This window comes from Filicampus tigris, chromosome 19 (genome assembly GCF_054856515.1).
Source record: "Filicampus tigris isolate MCC_2025a chromosome 19, RoL_Ftig_1.0, whole genome shotgun sequence".
NCBI lineage: Eukaryota > Metazoa > Chordata > Actinopteri > Syngnathiformes > Syngnathidae > Filicampus > Filicampus tigris.
In genome coordinates this window covers 12,865,698-12,884,089 of record NC_141235.1, presented here as the reverse complement: position 1 = coordinate 12,884,089, position 18,392 = coordinate 12,865,698, and the positions used below count along the sequence as shown (strand labels likewise).

At 39.1% G+C, this 18,392-nt stretch overlaps 2 protein-coding genes across 5 annotated transcripts in view; both read left to right on the top strand.

Moving 5' to 3' along the window:
• mtr (5-methyltetrahydrofolate-homocysteine methyltransferase) overlaps nt 1-2,054 on the top strand; it is a 35,489-nt gene extending 33,435 nt beyond the window's left edge. For both annotated transcript variants that reach the window (XR_015082520.1, XM_086016407.1), the window contains exon 33: nt 1,324-2,054. Coding sequence is in view for 1 of the 2 variants with exons in the window: in XM_086016407.1 (XP_085872533.1) it covers nt 1,324-1,416 (93 nt within the window). In the remaining variant the exon portion in view is untranslated. The remainder of the gene's footprint in view (nt 1-1,323) is intronic.
• A 1,320-nt stretch (nt 2,055-3,374) lies between these two features.
• Nucleotides 3,375-18,392, top strand: part of ryr2a (ryanodine receptor 2a (cardiac)) — a 139,296-nt gene continuing 124,278 nt past the window's right edge. For all 3 annotated transcript variants that reach the window (XM_086016298.1, XM_086016297.1, XM_086016296.1), the window contains exon 1: nt 3,375-3,537. In XM_086016298.1, coding sequence (XP_085872424.1) covers nt 3,493-3,537 — 45 coding nt within the window. In that variant the 5' untranslated portion in view covers nt 3,375-3,492. The remainder of the gene's footprint in view (nt 3,538-18,392) is intronic.

The following is an 18,392-nucleotide window of genomic DNA, read 5'->3' as shown; positions in this document are numbered from 1 at the left end:
GATTCAACGAATCTTTGTAATCCAAATGTAGAGTTAATTGATATTTCTTGGAATTTTTTTCTTGGAAAAGAGTCTTTAAAGAACATTTTTCTTGAGTGTCAATGTGTTGAGAGTCAATTCCTCCTTTTGATTTAATGTTTTAATGCGCCGCAGCGTCCAGGAAAGCAGATATTAGGACATAGCAATACACATAGTAATGAGTGAGTTCAACATAGTTGGGAAATCCGTGGTAGATTCAAACTCCGCTGATTTTGGATGATGTGCACATTGGAACAACACAATTGTCATGTATTGTTTGAAAAAAGAAAAATCATATATATATATATATATATATATATATATATATATATATATATATATATATATATATATATATATATATATATATATATATATATATATATATATATATATATATATATATTCTGCTCTTTACATGTGATTATCAATACGCTGCAGTCATATTGGCCAAAAGCAGAAAAGAGTAACCTGTATCATCCGCAATGGGCAAAATGTTATATGCAAAGCGCCCATGACAGCTTTAAAGTGGAAATCTACCCAAACATATTTTTTTCAAGAATATGTTCCCAGCAGGTCCACTAGTTGAAAGAAGGCTTTCTGATTAATATTGCATTTGTGGAATAAGAGTTAATCCACTTGTTTTTAGCCTTCTCTGGGGGCGGCCATTTTGTCACTTCTGTCGTTTGAAAATGGCATCACAATTGCTCAGGGCTCAGGTAGTGACCAATCACGGCTCAGCTTCAGAAAAAAGGTCAGCCCCCCAGAGTTGGCTAAAAACGGGTGGGTTAACTCCCACAAACTCAATATTTATCAGAATACCTTGTTTCAACTAGTGGGCTTGCATAGAACAGATTCTTGAAAAAAAAAATGCTTGGGTTGACTTCCCCTTTGTGATGTCATTTTCAGTCGACAGAAGTGACAAAATGGCCGCCCTCAGAGATGGCTAAAAACGGGTGGATTAACTCTTTTGAATATGATGCCACAATGTCTGCACATCTATCTTGGGCTAGTTTCAGCCATTTCCCTTTGCAGCACCTCTCCAGCTGCATCAGGTTTGATGGGGATCGTTGGTGCACAACAATTTCTCTTCTCAGCACTTCTCAAGCTCTGAAAAATGTATGAGATTGTGTGTATCATTTTTAGGGTGAAAAATAATGTAATCAATTTTGGAATAATATTCTGTAAAATGTGGGAAATTATCTACTTTCAGTATACCAAGTATGTCCCTTAAAGATGACCAACACTGCACTCCACATGCTTAATGTCCACTGACATCTTCCATTTCCTTGTTTTCGTCATCAGGTGGAAGATTATTCAAGAAGGAAAAAGATGGGTGTAGAAGAGATTGAGAAGTGGCTGGCTCCCATCCTTGGTTACAACAGTGAATATATTTGACAGTATTACTCAATATGGTACATACCAGTAAGGAATGACATGTGAATAAAATGTGAAAGGTGCTGACAAGTGTTAATTTGAGATTTCTCACTGAACTCATGCATCAGTAGATAATCTCTGTTCGAATGACACTTGGACCTGCGTGTACTGTTTATCAATTGATAGATTAAGGGCTTTATATATAAATTTGACTTGACTAGTTAAACCTGTGTTTTCAGAATGACGATGATGAAAGAAAACTAATTATATTGGTGTGACAGGTTTTTTTTTTTAAATCAATGAACCTTTTAGTAATTGATCTGTCTTTTTGAAAATCAACACCATCTGTTTTGTAGCTCATTGTATGTTTATTTTTGTTATTACAAACAACATACTACAACAAGGGACAAGGAAAACAACATCCCAACAATAAAAAAATGAATCAAAATGACACTATCCACAAAACAACCAAAATTACAAATGCACACATACAGAAAACATAGAAGAATATCGGCACAACAAAATTGTAGTCAACTAATGTATCACCTCTTTTGTTATTCTTATTCTTACCGTTCTCTGTGAGCCGAAGACCAATTTCCACTCTGGCGGACAATAAAGATGTATTCTATTCTATTCTATTAAAAAAATTAACGGATTAATCATAGTCAGAAGCCCATTTTTTCCTTCATGTCATTGTCTATCGTCTATTTTCGCGGTGAGGCTTCCATAGCACGGTGAGTCTTTCATTTCAAATATCGCTCAACGGGGGGGAGTGGCAGTTGGTCGAAGTTTGTAGACTGAAACGCAAACGGAAGGCCATTTAAAATGATAGGCGGACCGGCCTATAACTATTTGGTCCGGCCAGGCAAAAAGGCGGATAGATGGACAGTGGAAGGGAACCCCGGCTGCAGGCGGAAGGCGATAAACGGACGAGGAAATTTTTGTAAAATACCAAGCTCTGCTAATTACATGGGGTTGTCACAAAATTGTAATCAATCGTCATCAAATGTATGAGGACATCTGGAGTGAAAGTAGAAGGATTGCACCATGATTTTAGATTTCATGGATGATACGCTTCCTCATCAATACGTCATTCGGAACAAACGAAGGAGAAACACTGCACAAACGTCTCCATTAAAACTTGAAGGTTCATTCATCTAAAATCTTTTATGCATAATTTGGAACACATTGTGTCACGTACCTTCTGCGCATGTGTGAGATGTAATACCCCTCCATACCATCATAACACCATACCATGGTTAGAAAAAGCCAACCGGAAAGCTATTGGCCGGGGGCGGAATATAAAAACGTAAACAATTCATTTTGCAATATTTTTTGCTCAAGATGAACGTCTACGCGAAGCAAACCCTCACGCTCTTGACACAATATTGTGCAATACTGGCATTGTCAACCCTCGCTCTTGTACTTGTAAGAAGATTAAGGCAGCAAAGGCGTACTCACTGTTTCTCAGCATTTGTCACGCCTGTTCTTACCCGCTGCCCTGCTTGCTGTTTTCTGAAGCTGCTGAGCCATGATTGGTAGTTATCTGAGCCCTGAACAACTCAGTCGACAGAAATGACAAAATGGCCGCCCCCCCCCCCCCCCCCCCCCCCCCCGATGATTACTAAAAAATGCTGAATTTTGCTGCTTAACTCATATTCCGCAAACATAATATTAATCAGAATGTCTTGTTTCAACTAGTGGGCCTGCATAGAACATATTCTTGGAAAACATGTTTGGATTGACTTCCCTTTAACAAAAAAAAAAAAAAATGCGGGCGCTCAGAATCCGTGTAGGCGGAGTCAAAAGTTTAGGTCCACCCTACGTTGAGACACGCCTCGAACTGCGCTCTGCATCCAGGGCTACTCGTGGTGCTTCGGCTTTAATACCGAACATTGCTGGCAGAGGGCGCCAAACAATTTCCTCCCATACCTGTACAGCTCCTCCCACCGTGTGCGCGCACCCCAATGATGCGAGTCCCATCGTTTTCGCTCAGTGACCGATCCGAGACATACAGGCGCGCGCACACCCACAACGAGCCACCATAACTTCCCACAAGCTGCGGCAAGCTCGAGACTCCCCGAGCGAGAGCAAACCATGGCTGACGGAGAAGGCGAGGATGAAATTCAATTTCTGAGAACTGTAAGTCGTTTGGATGGTGGCGAGAATAGAATGTGTGACGTGACACTTTGATGGTGGGCGTGTGCGTGCGTGCGTGCGGGAAGGGCAGCCAGTTTACCGCATTAAGATGACAAGCTCCCCCCGACACATGTCGTTTGTCAGCGAGTGTGTCTCATGCGCACAGAGGATTGCTGGCAGGTGGGGGAACGAGGGGGAATTTGTCAGCAGTGCAGCAACGTGAATTGAGCACGATTTGATGGGCTCGTGTGTTGGGTGGACTGGTGGGGGGAGCGCAGTGCGGTAGAGACAGTCAGTCAACAGAAAGCCTGCTGCTGCAGCCGGTCACTTGGCTACTCAACCAATTCCTTTTCAAATAGTGCTGCGGGTTTGCAGACGTGATAAAGTTGAATTGAGAAGAGACAATGCAAATTAAAAAAACAAAAAAAACAGCTTTCCTCTTTTAGATAGGTTATTATTTACAAAAAGAGCAACACTACAACAACAAAGATAGTGATAGCAATAAATTAAAACGCACATTAATGACACTAAAACAAAACGTAACTAGGTGAAATACATTAAAATACACTAACAAAACATATACAACTATAGACAATACACATTTACTATCATATAAATACTATCTAACTATGCTTGATTAAGAAATAATTAAAAAAAAACTGTACATTTAATACAAAACAATATTCCTGAAGCAGACAACAACACAACAAAACACTATATCAACAAAGTTAGGGCAACATTTCAGATTAATCACAATGTATCACGAAAATTATAAACTAATAATGTAAAAGAGGAGAATAGTTAAAAACACATTTCCCTCTCTGAAACATAACATGCTCAGGCCGGAGGTTTGAGGTTTCGTTATGCAATCAGTGAAGAGCAACACAAATGAACTCAAACTGTCAATCAGGCATATAGTTTGTATGAAAAACTATTTTGACCTTTTTTGTCTGGTTCATAGTTATGTCAAATTTTTGATAGTTTTCTAATAACAACCATAACTTTTAACAGGAGCTATTAAAAAACATCAAACATAACATATTTTCTATCAAATGCCAGATGAAGCCCTTTAACAGGGGTATACAATCATTTTCTATTTCTCGTCTTCTTCAACCATTGGGGCTTAGTTTTGAAAATGAGTATAGAATACTTTGTCATTATCCTGTTTTATTTGGGTGCTACTGCCCATGTTTTTTTTAACAGATGAAGGTCACAACAGTACTCTTGGTGTTGGTCCTGGATTGTGGGGGCTTTGACCTCCATATTTGTTTGCGTCTTGACCAGAAATACTGCCTTACATTTCTACTACAACACTAAAAGTGTGCCTAAACCAAGTGAAAGAGGGAACTGTCAAAATAACAATCCACAGTTTTCGTCATCTTAAATTGCATTCAGCGATGTAACGTTTAATATTTTTCAAGGGAAGAATTTGACAAGCGACTCGGCTGTAAATGTTGTAGAGTCTCTTGGTTGCTATGGGTAACGAAGTGGCGATGAAGTGGTGACCGACATGCTTTTGGCAGGCGTTCATGCTCTGAGCTCAACTTCCAGCCAGTGGGTCGTGGGGTCGATCCCAGGGCTGATAAGATAAGATAAGATAGGATAAGATAAGATAAGAAGATAAGAAGGCATTTATTGATCCCACAGTGGGGACATTTTCAGTGTTACCGCAGCAAAGATATAGGTCACGCAGAGACGACGTCCGTGCTGTATTATTGTTATTATTTTTAATTGGAAGAAAATCACCAAATTATTTATTGTGGGGTTTAAGAATATTAATGGGGGGGTGAGGGGGACGGGGAGTTGAAGGCCCCCTATAATGCTTAACGACGCCACTGCATAGAGAAAGAAAGAAGTACTGACAGACAATTATTGGCACTGTTAGATTAAGCCTCTTTGGTACATAATTAGATTGGTGACTTGAACAAGGCTCACTGTAACCTTCTTCTGGGCTCTGCATCTTACTATCAATTTGCACAGTTACACACATAACTGCCGTATTTTACGGACTATTGGGTAATATCAATGAACGGGTCTATCAAAAATAAAATCATACGTAAGGCGCACCGTGTCGTAAGATGTATTATTTTTGTGAAGCATTGTATGTGAACTAGTTTATTCTAATTGTACCGTATGTTTATTTGATAGAGTTAGCGCTATTATGCTAGGTACAGACCAGCTGAAAACATCGGGTAGCGCCTCGTGTCTCACTTGATTTTGTTCCCCGTCCATCCTCATCCTTTTAAAGCGCTTTGGTCCTTACATTTCGTCAGTCCGTCCCCCACCGGCCCAAAAAAGAAAAAGCGTCCGTGCATGACACCGTGGGAGGGATGCTAACGGCAGATGTTTCATAATTCATAAACATTATTTAAAGTTTATTAGCTGACAAATTTTCTATTCACACCCGAGGATTCCCGTGAGCGGATTGAATTGTTTACAACTGTTTAAGTGTCAACCAAGATAGTATTTAGCTGCTGGGGCCGACAGACTTTGGAACGGAATGCCCATCTCTGGTCATTACTTTGGCTAATGCTGAATACTATCATGGTTGACAATTCAAGAACTGTAAATAATTCAATACACTCTCACTCAATCTAACATTTTTTGCTTGGTCTCGGCAGCTATTGGAAACTGGCTATGTTGTTTAGGCTACCTTCTGCCAGACCGGTCCTACATATAAATACATATATGTATATGAAATATGCCACCAGAAAAGCCATTTGTGTGCACTACATTTCCCATGATTCTCATACATGCCAGCAGGAAGTAGTTCTAGTTCTTGTTCACCCCTCTGAATTCTTTGAGCTAATGCCTTGTCGCTGGGTCCAACCTATTTGTTGCAACAGAATTGTCAAATTGAAATTACAAATGCATAATCATCACTTAATTGGAAATCCACACTTCAAAGAATTCATTCATATGTTTTTACATGCATTTATTTGAAAACATACTGCAAATGATCAACTCAAAAATAGATTCTAAACTCGCAGGTTCAAATTTTCAAGCGCACCGTGGCCCACCTAAACACATTCAAATGTAATTACGATTTTTCAGATAGTTTTCTCCTCAAATTGAAACTTTTTAGATGAGGGACAGGGAAAAAATTGTCAAAAGGTGGATTTTATGCACCCTAGCTTTAGCAGTATTGTAACCTCTGAGAATATAAATGTACTTTGGTGTTCATAATACCACTTAAGATTTTGAATGTTTCGATTTATGCTGCTTGTCCTTGTGTCTGTGCTGTGCTATTTTATTGTGATAGGTGTGTGTGCGTGTGCATACAGATGGCCCTGAATCCCAATGTCCTTCTATGGGGCTAATGGGAGACAGTTGCGATTCCTAGTCAGGAACGGCCTGTACACACTTAGGATTTACGAGAACCACGGAATAAGAAGTCATGTGCGTTTTGTCTTTCAGATTCTTTCAAGGCCATTTAAAAAAAAAAAAGACAAACCTATTCCAGCACCAGGTTCAATTCTATGATTCTATGCACAAATGTATTACACCATGGGTGTCAAACTTATTTTTTTCAAGGGCCACATCTAGTTATGCGTTCCTTCAGAGGGCCGTTATGACTGTGAACTCGAATAAATTCCCGATAGCCTTATGTTACATAAATACAACAAATTGAATTTTGAAATCAGAGGCCATTCAAAAACTTTTGTTTAAACACTATATTTGTTTTAAAAGTAGGATTGGTAGCAAAAAATGCTTGCGATATCTCAACGTATCAAATAGTTCAGACAATTTGCAATTTTGGTATTTTAGCAAGAAACATTATGTCAACGCACATAATTTGCCTTTGTGGGCCACATAACATGATGCGGTGGGCCCGGTCCACATGTTAATGGACCATAAAATTAAAAATGTGGTTGCGTCACTAATGCTTTCTAATTTGGAGTAGTTTTAGCTCCTTTACCGCGAGATGCAGCCAATTTTAATCTCAGTTGTTTCACTGGATCATAGCGGCTGTCAGGAGTTGCTTGGTTGAGGACCCAAAAGCAGGGAAAGAAAAGGCAGTAGTGCAGAAAACAAACAGTTTAATTTAATTAAAGAAAACAAAAAGGCAAATAAAGTACTGGGATACCAAAACAACAAGGACAAAAAAATGAATAAACACTAGGACGTGACTGAGGCAGCGATAGCAATATTGACACAACAATAAAGGAAGCGGGGAGCCAGAGCTGGGCACTTGACCCTTTTTTGCCGGTCCGGCCGCGACCCTGCACCCTTGACCTGGGTACCCTTCCGGCCGCGACACCCCGTCCTCATTCATAAAAATGATCAGAGCAGCAACAATTCCTGATGGGTGCATGGCATGGGTTGCAGACCTGTCCCCAACAGCACAACGCGTCGGTCACGTGAATCAATGCGGCAGTTGTCGCTCGCGCCGACGCGGGAGTAGAAAGAAGCCTAAAAAGAAGCCTTTCAACCGAGTAGGCTGAGATGAAATTTGGCCGCCTCGCGACCACGTGAAAAGCATGAGGGCCGGACTAAAATCCACTTAACGGCCATGCTTAGTCCAGCCATTTTTTAAAATTTGTCTACTTGACTAATAATTTTTGGCAGATTTGGAATGATATTCTGGACAAATATAGTACCTCAATAATATCAGAATTTTGAGTGAGTTTATTTTGGTGAAAAATGTACAAAATGGGTTTTTGCACTTGATGTTGGTTTCTTGTTCAGCAGTTTTGTGCTGTCCTTGAATGGTATTTTTTTTATGCAAGAGAGCCCTTTGTACATAATTGTAATAATACAGCATGTTGTTATTTTAATGTTTGCTTCAAACTCTTTGTTGTTCGGTTAGGAGAGTGGATCATTTATACATGCATCGAAAAATATATGATCAAATATGAAATATATTAAGAGCACATATTTTGCATCGATGCAAGGTTTTGTCTGGATTTCAAACAGAATTTTTGTCATACATCCGGTTAGGTAGTCCTTGTCTTCCTGTGTGAGCAGGGACATTCAGAGGGCGGAGCCAATGGGGCCCATCTGGGACTTGGCATCCTAAGCCTCCTCACCCCCAAATTTCCGTAGGTCGACTTAAATGTATTAGGTGCACGTTGATCGGCTTATCAAATAACATATTAATGTGCATGTTTGAGCAAGTTCCATCCACCTCCCGAATATTAAAATATTTGGGCTTACGTATGATGGATTCGTGCGTGAGTTATAAAAGCGCACTTCGCGTAACTTCTATTACGGTTATAAGGCAAATTGGCGTAATAAGGACGTGAATCTAATTATTTACCTCTTCTCTGATTCTGCACAAATCAAAACATTAAATCCTCCAGCACTCTCTGCTAAGTGCACTTGGAATGCAGATCAATACAGAACATGAATACTTGTGAACGCTGATGCATGGCAACTGTGTTGGTGTTCATTTTCAGGATGCTCCACCAAGCATGTGTTTTATGTCAGCTTTGCTTTGCATGGATAATCCAAATTGTGCACCACAGAAAATTCATCGATTGACGTACCGGTACTTTTGTAGATTATAGTACTCTGTTAGAGTCCACCAATATGCTTCTGATTCCATACTGAGTAAAATTGAAGGTGCTATGGGTGATACCGATACTTTGTGCACATTCACCAGTGTCGAATGATTGTGGAAGAAGTGCATTTGAAATTATGCTGTAGCATCATAAAAAAATCCAAGACTGTATATTTGAAGTAGCAGTCAGACAGTTGTTTTGTATTTAGTGACTGAAGTTGCCAATAATTAATGAAATAAAATGCCGCAATATATCAATTTCAAAATATTCTGTTAACAGTGAAAGCAAATGAGACTTGTAAATAATATTTTTCATGAAATGCGATTATCTCGGTGACAGTTGAGCTGAACTAATGCAGCAATTTGTTGAAGCATTTATTTATTTAGTTCCTTATCTGATAATGGTGGACAGCTACAACAGCAACGGTCCTTAGCGCCGCTTAAAGCTAATCATTTTTCCTCCTGGACAGCGCATTCCAGAGATACAGTATGTCTTGCCGTAGCACTGTGCCCTCCTCTTCTGTCCACCTCATAAATTCCTCATCTTCTGTGTTGTGATTTAACCCGACGGGTTTCATAAGTTTTGTTGTGTTGCCACAAAATCACAAAGTGTATCTTGACCGTTTGTGGAGCTGAACTAGCTATTGAGCAGTGTGTTTCTGCGCTTATGAATTAAGCCCTTGCCAGGTGGAAGAAAAAAATGCTTCCCACCAACCGCAAGTCATTTAGTTTAGTTTCTTTCCACTGTGTTCCTGTTTATAAAATACATTACCTGAAAAGTATCAAAACTGTCACTATTTTGGTTTGATTTAGTGCATAATGATCTGGTGTTAGAGCTATTGTTATTTCAGAATTGAAACGCACAGTTCTTCACTGTTAATCTTGTAGCAGAACATATTTTTGGTATTTGAGTTGACGAGTGAAAACTAGGAAGCAGCATTTCCTTGAGAGATCACGGGTTAAATTTATATGTGATATTTTTTAGAACGCCCTAAATGAGTATAACATATGCAATATGAATCAGAATGCTGTTTTTATACGGTGGTCGACTGGTTAGCCCGTCCGCCTCACAGTTCAGAGTTCGTGGGTTCGATCCCGGCCCCGGCCTCCCTGTGTGGAGTTTGCATGTTCTCCCCGTGCCTGCGTGGGTTTTCTCCGGGTACTCCGGTTTCCTCCCACATTCCAAAAACATGCATGGTAAGTTGATTGGACTCTCTAAATTGCCCCTAGGTGTGATTGTGAGTGCGGATATTTGTCTCTGTGTGGCCTGCGATTGGCTGGCAACCAATTCAGGGTGTCCCCCGCCTACTGCCTGAAGACAGCTGGGTTAGCCTCCAGCAAGCCCCGCGACCCTTGTGAGGATAAGCGGTATCGATAATGGATGGATTGATGTTTTTAGACTAATGGAGGCGCATTGAACATATTATTGTAAACAGAATTAAGGTTAAATTGTACATTTTGGGGTTGACTTCCCCTTTAAGTATTTCAACTGAATGTTTTGAATCTTTTCATCCACTACAGTGTTATATAATGACCAAACGAATGATGCGTTGACAAGTTAGGCCTGAGCGGTCTTTCTTTTTTCAGGCATTAATCCAAATGCAAGATCTATTGGAAAAGGATTTATGGATTTCATGGATTTAATGTTTCATTTTTTTTCTGTATCTATTGTTATCAAGTACATTTTCTCGTTTGTGCAACATTATCTGTTATCCCTTGGAAAATTATTATATGAACTTGAGGGATGAGCAACGAATACAGTGTAACTAATAACAGTCCAGACACTCATTTGGAGCTTGTTTGTGTTAGTTTTAAACTTATTGTGCCCACCCTGCCACTTCGGTCTTGTCCTAAATCCACCAAGGGGAGCAATACTCTCCATGTAAGGCCATGCTGACCACACTGCGGAGAGGATCCTGTTTGTGTTACACCACCACTATATACACGTAATTGTTTAGAACAGCAGTTCATACAATAGGAAGACTATGCTGGAATGTAGAAAAATAAATAAATAACTGATATTAGTGGAAATTAAACAGTGATGCCTGAAAACAGAACATCGAGACATAGTTATAGTTGAGACAAGAGAGTTATTGTGGAATTTAAGGATTATTAAAAATCTTATTACTAAACAAATGAAGTGCTAAGAAAACCTTTCCAAATGCAGTAAAAGGTATTTACTATCCTGGGCAGTGGAAGAAACATTAGAGGAACACATGCCAAATTAACATGTATGACTTGATTGGTGGTAATGAAAGTACTTTAAAAACATATAAAAGCTGAAAAATAAACAATTGATATATTGCACTTTTATGGTAACATTTTTGGTTGAATGGGCAAAAATGAAGACGAAGGCAGGCATGCAAAGCCCACATTCACAACTACAAAGCATTGATGTTCTTTTGTTAGGCTTTTATTTTGAAATTGGTCCTTGCAGCGCATTGGCGGCGTGTTACTGTAATGCATGGTATAAACAATCGTGCGTATGGAAAGAGCGCGCAACCCTTCATCTTCCTCATCTAAAGAAGGATATCTAGTGTATCAATGTCCATTATTTTTACAAGGTTGAGCTTTTTCTTATTTTAAGGGAGAAAAAAGTGAATGTGTCAGAATTTTTTTCTTAATTTAAGAAATGATATTGTTCAAAACACTATCCGAACACTATTTTTGCTTAATTTAAGTGTAAAATCATCTATTTCTAGATGTATCGACTAAATACATCGCCGTATCGCCGTTCCTTCTTGCCTGCTGCTGTCAGACTCTTTAACAAGAACATTGTGTAGTCTCTACAAACTGGCGGACATTAGTGCAATTGTGCAGTCCTGCACCTGAGCTCATATCGTGCAATACCCAATATTCCCCACTACTGTAATACCGTGCAATACTCAACATTCCCCACTACTGTTAGTCTAGTTTTATTTTTATCCAATGCTGTTCCTTACATTTCACTACAGCACTGCAGCACTGTCACTTAGAGTATTTTTTCCTCTGTACTATGTACAGGCCGAAATGAGTGTTCCTCATATTTTTTATGTAGATGTAGGTTGGTGTGTATACACATGTGTATATACACATGTTACTGCGTATATCTACATAGGTTTGATTCTAAATGTTTGCCGTCAATGTTATACATTAATGGCCACATTATGCCGCCGCCCCTGTGTGACCTATATCTTTGCTACTGTAACAATGAAAATTTCCCCACTGTGGGATCAATAAAGGCATTCTTATTCTTATTCTTATTCTTATAAATAAGAAAAAAAAGTAGTATTTACTTAAAGTAAGTGGAATAATCCGTTAACTAGTATTTAACACTAAAAACAAGATGGATGAGATAATTTCACTAGATTTAAGACAATAAATCTTATTAAGATGTCATAAATTTGCAGTGTAGGACAATTGTTGATTCGAAACGATGCGGCCTTTTCCTTTCAGCATGAATGTGAGAAGCATTTGCATAAGAATGATCAATAATTGTGCTGTGTCGCCCACATGTGACGCCACTATCCAGGTTAACAGGTCACATGTTTATGAACTATGCTTATTTATTGCAGATGCATAATAATATCATTTCCAGTTATGTATTAAGAGAGATGGGCAGTGGGCATTTCATTTAAATTTCCCAGTCCGGTTATCACCGTATGTCTGCAGCTGGGGTACCCCTCCGGCGTCGGTCTATCCGCGTTTTTGTCCGGCCGGCCCAAATACTAATCACCTATAGGCTGGTCCGCCTAAGCATTTTAAATGGGCTTCTGTTAGCATCCAAATCTCGTACTTTGACAAAGTCATACTCAGGAATTTAGCTAAGTCAAGCCAAACATATTTTTTTCAAGAATTTGTTCCCAGCAGGCCCACTAGTTAAAACAAGGCAATATGATTAAATTTGCGTTTGTGGAAAGCAGCAAAATGCACTCGTTTTTAGCCATTTCTGGGGGCGGCCATTTTGTCTTCTGTCAACTGAAAATGACATCACAACTGCTCACAACGACCAATCACAGCTGACCTGCTTTCTGAATCTGAGCCGTGATTGGTCATTGTGAGCATTTGTGATGTCATTTTCAGTCGACAGAAGACAAAATGGCCACCCCCAGAGATGGCTAAAAACGAGTAGATTAACACTTATTCCACAAACGCAATATTTATCAGAATGCCCTGTTTCAACTAGTGGGCTTGCATAGAACATATTCTTGAAGAAAAAAACGTTTGCGTTGACTTCCCCTTTAAACGATCCCCAGTCAGAAGAAGATATTCCAGACAGAAGATAAAATTCTCAAAGCTTTTATTTTGCATACACTACTGAATGTGAGCAGAGCGTGGCCAAAGAGTTTGTTTTGATCTTGATGCCTTTTCAAACTACCCACTGTATTTTTTCCCCCATCTGAAGAAGCCCCCACCTGACCCTTACCGCAGTGCAGACACTCGCAGAGAGGATGTGCTTTATATTCTATGAGTGTTTTAGGGCGCAAAAAAGTATCATAAGTATCATAGGAGTAATAGTGTTTAAAAAAAAGAGTGAAATAGACTGCCTCTTGTCACTCCTCACTTCTATTCCTCACCGCTTCTCACTGCAGTGCTCTTATGTAATCTGCTCGCTCCTCGCATAATGTTCCAGTGCAGTGTGTGCACAGCAGGAGGAAAGGGGAAATATGTTGGTAAAACCTTAAACCCTTGACCTTGATAATTGTAATGTTGCACTGTTGCTCTTACACTGTTGAAATTTTGAGCTATTTTCTATGGTCTGGTTTTCAGTGTTGGGCAATCCGCCTATCTGACGGATCGGTCCACCTATGACGAAAGTCGGGAACCTTTAAAAACTAAACGGACTAAGCATAGTCGGAGGCTTTTCCGTTTCCCGTCGGCCGAGGCTTTTTTACAGATTCTGGGTCCTAAGCATTTAGTCAGGCCTTTAGTTTCAAATATCGCTCAGTGGGGGGAGTGGCAGTTGGTCAAAGTTGATAGCCGGAAACGCTACTGGAAGCCCGTTTAATAAAATGATAGGCGGACCAGCCTATAGGCAATTACCATTTGGTCCGGCCGGACAAAAAGCGGATTGACGGATGGCAGAAGGGTACCCACGCTGCAGGCGGAAGGCGATAAACGGACCGGGAATTTTTAATAAAATGCACAGATCTGCTGGTTTTAACCCATGTTCTGTGTACAAACAACATCTGCCAGACCCTGTTCCAGTCGCTACAATCTACTCTCAGTTCTAAATATCGCAATTTGCACACTCCTACAAGACTGTTGTGCTGAATGGTATGCATTTCAGTTTCAATCGGTTTGTGCCATTTGACAAAAAGGATCAAGTCAAGATGTAGACTGCTACCGTAGCCGCATATGCTAGTTTGCTAACCCTTGCCCTGCTAGCTGCTAATTGCTATTTACTTGTTAATCAATCATTAATTGGCGTGTCAATCAAAAGATGGAATGATTTATGATGCATACGTACAAGCCCAGCCAATGGAGAAATATAAGTTTCATAACAGAGAGGTCTATCCCAAATAGCAAAAAAGTGTACAGTACAACGTTTTTTTTTTTTTACACTTAATGCTTAAGATAGCGACACATGATGCCCAATTATTTTTGCAAACAAAAGACTAAGGTTGGATGGATGGACGCTCAAAGAATACATCATTATAGTGACATGCATTTTGTTTTTGTAAAAATTAGTACCTTATTTGATAACGACTGACAGAGTTGAAAACAGTTGAAACATGTTTTACAACTTTCTTGTAGTCAGTTAATGAACTCATTCACTGCCAGACATTTTCAGACCCTCTTTTACCCTAACATAAAAAAAAAAAATGCTTTTTAAAGTTTCTGGGATCGAATGGCTGGACTGTGAAAAGACGAACAAATTCATCAATGGCAGTGAATGAGTTCATGAATACACTTTTTTTTTTTTTTTTTTAACATTTTAGCCTTCTTCTTTCTAATGGTGTTGTTGTTTCCTAATGTGGCCTTCCAACTCTTTCTTATACAATGCTACTCTGCAATTGCAGTTAAAAATGACTCTGGCCAGACTGTGGCATACCTGGGCAAAGTACAACATCTGGCATCTGACATCTGGCCTACCCAAAATCTCTGCCCGGCCCTCACAGTAACCATGAGTCAAACAAAAACGTAAAATATGCAGTGCTTTTGTTTTGAAAGTTGTGCTTTTATTCCATTTGCACACATGTAGTCGCTAGAACAAGTGAGGTAGCGAGCAAGAGCTACGTCTGCAGTTTTACGAACCTAGTGACATTTTTGCTATATTTAGCAACTTTTCTGACACCTCCAGCAAATATTTTTACAAAAACAAGACTAACAAACATGACAACAGTGGTCCTAATGTCTGCAACATTCTTATTTCCTGCTCGATGGAGGGAAGCGGACCCAGAAGATTTGGCCTGATAACATAAATCAACACAAATCTACAGTTTCATATATTGTATGCATTGCGTGTATAATAAGTCATCACAATCATTAAAATTATACTTCCCACATACTGGATATTTTGGAGTCCTGACTAGCACTGGCTCATGAGTTGACGGTTAAAATTGTGTTGTATTGTATTTATGGGCAATCAAAACTTTTATTGCCACTGTCAGTGAAAGGTACAGTACATTCACAACTAGGACGTTTTTTTTGTTTGTTTGTTTTTTTTCCCCATTGGTCCAATGGTGCTTGCTACCTGTAACATAAATGACAAAAATAAATCAGAAAATAAACTTTGAAAAAAGAAAACAAACATTGTGCAATAGCCTTATGCTAAATTTGCAATAAGCTTTAAATGACAAAGTTCAAAGCACTGCAAAACAGTCATCTCCAAGCGCTCCAAAAACAACTACTTTGTGGCCTAGTAGACACCGAGGGTTGCCACATTTCACCCCTGACACTGGTAAAACAGTACAAGAGCCAATTGACGCGCTGCTTGATGAGTTTGACATTATGTCTTCAGTCTGTACTGAGCAGTTTGTTACCACAATTTGCTCATCTGCTCAGTCTTTCGCTTCAGACTGGAACATTTCCAATGGCCTTAAAAACCGCTGTCATTAAGTCTCTACAGAAGAGTAGTCTTGATGTCAAACCTGCCATTGGGTGGCAAAGGCCTCAAAAGTTGTATACCTGCAGCTTACTGACTTTATCCTGTCTAGTAATGCTTTTGATTCTTTTCAATCAGGCTTTCCGCCACACCACAATTCTGAGACAACTCTGATCAACGCAGATGCAGGGATTAATTCTGCTGAATCTGAGCACTTCCTTTTACTCCGTCTACCATCTGATCTTATTAAAGAGGTTAAAGCTCTTGGGGTGGGGAAATCTCTGGCACTACTTTAAAAAGGTTCAAATCTTCCATTGTTCAATGGGTACAGTACATTCTACATACAGCGTAGAATGTCCTACCACAACTATACACGACACTCAGATCTACTTGTCGCTGATGGCCGGTGAACATGGGCTTGTAGATTCACACATACAAAACCGAAATTATAGCCTGCGGAAGTTTCTAGTGTATTTTTTCCAGGCTGATTGTTGATGTCTCCGCAAAGACAATGCGAGAGGGGATAATGGAATTGACAGAGTCGATATCCATATCAAACATTGTTATGGATATGCGTTTGAGCTGTTTTCTATGCTGCTTATTCCCATTAGAATCGTGGGTAGGTGTAGTGTGGTCTAGCCTAGCTGACTTTTAGGTGAGAGGTGGTGTACACTTGACGGGTTATGAATCAATTATTTATAGCTTTAACTCCTGACCTTTTTTCACTGGTTGAATGAATGGTTCTGCTGCTTTGTAGTGTTTTTCAACTCTCTACAAATGACTGCTGCACACTAACTCACACAATTCAGAAGCCCTGCTATGTGATTGAAATCAAATTGGAAGGAATGTCATTTTCCACTTTATTTTGTGATTTATTGTCATTGTGAATAAACAGAACTATGCAACTTGAATACCGTGTATCAACTTTAGAGATTTTGTGCAGCAGTATCTGGCCATTAAGTAGGTGTACACTCCCCTCGCTGCTCTGATTACATCATCACTGATGCATCCCATCCTCCACACTCACGCGCTCACTCTTTCTTTGCCAGGCTTTTAAATCCTCATCCACTGACCTGCCCACCAGCAATTTTTGTGTTTCAAATCCCCAAGGCTGTGTGTGCAACACTTTCTGTTGAACACAAACCAAGTACACACATGTAAAGACACAATAGTTGCAATGTTCCTCACACGGTTTGAAGTGCGTGGAATGAAATGAAGCGTGAATGAAAGCTTTGAAAACAAATATTAAAAAAAAAACAATTTCGACCATTTCAAACATATGTTTCAATGAAGGTCAAAATTGCAATATATGCTAATCTTCTATTTTGGGCTCATATTTTTATATCCGACTCCAGAGTAGTAGTGCCTCATCAGTTATGAACCTCACCGTACGTCACTGATCACCACGTTACAAGCAGTAAACGCTACTGGCAAATCTGTAAAGTGTGCTGCACTCATTTGTGCTTTCATCACTTCTTGATACATGACTGCAACTTTCTTGACTTTGTGCCTTGTTTATTCCAGTTATACAAATGTGCCCAAAAAAGTCAGTATCAAAAATGAGAGATATACTGATTAGTTGTAAAGCAGGCCGATAATTGATATTTGGAGCTGATATTCATTTTCAGTGAAGGGAAAATATTGCCGTCAAAATCTAAAAAAAACCAACAACTCTTAACTTTGTTGAAATCTCTTCAAGCATATGTTTATTATTATTATTATTGTTATAATAATACATTTTTGACAATATACTTATTTGTTCTAAAATTCTAACGAAAACTTTAGGGAGCACTCAAGGTCGTCAGCATGTCTTAAAACTTGTGCTGTCAAACGATTAAAAGTTTCGTTTGAAAATTAATCTCAATATTTTCCTTAATTAATCGCGATTAATCGTATTTTTCAACTACATTTTTTTACGAACCTTATAGCCGTTATTTACTTGAGTAAAATCTTGGAATTAATGTGGAAAAAAAATAAAAGTATATTTCGATTTAAAGACTGTTCTAATAGCTTTCTTTGATCCTTGAATACGATTCTTTTCCTGTAAAATACAACAGTTGAACGATACACCAAAGACGTACAGTTAATATGGTATTTGAATTTGGCTGTGCAACGTGTGCAAATTATTTTTAATTTCTCCAATGAGCCGTCAAGCAACGTTTTAAAATTAAAACTACGTAAAAGTCCGTCTTTGCGACAGTGACTCTCTTCTAAGTTTGGCTGCACAGTGAGCAGAGTTCAGCTGCTACAGGAAGTAAATAAAACTAGTTAAGTTAACTGAGTTAATTTTTTTTAGTGCGCTATGAAATTTAATCTCCATAGTTAATG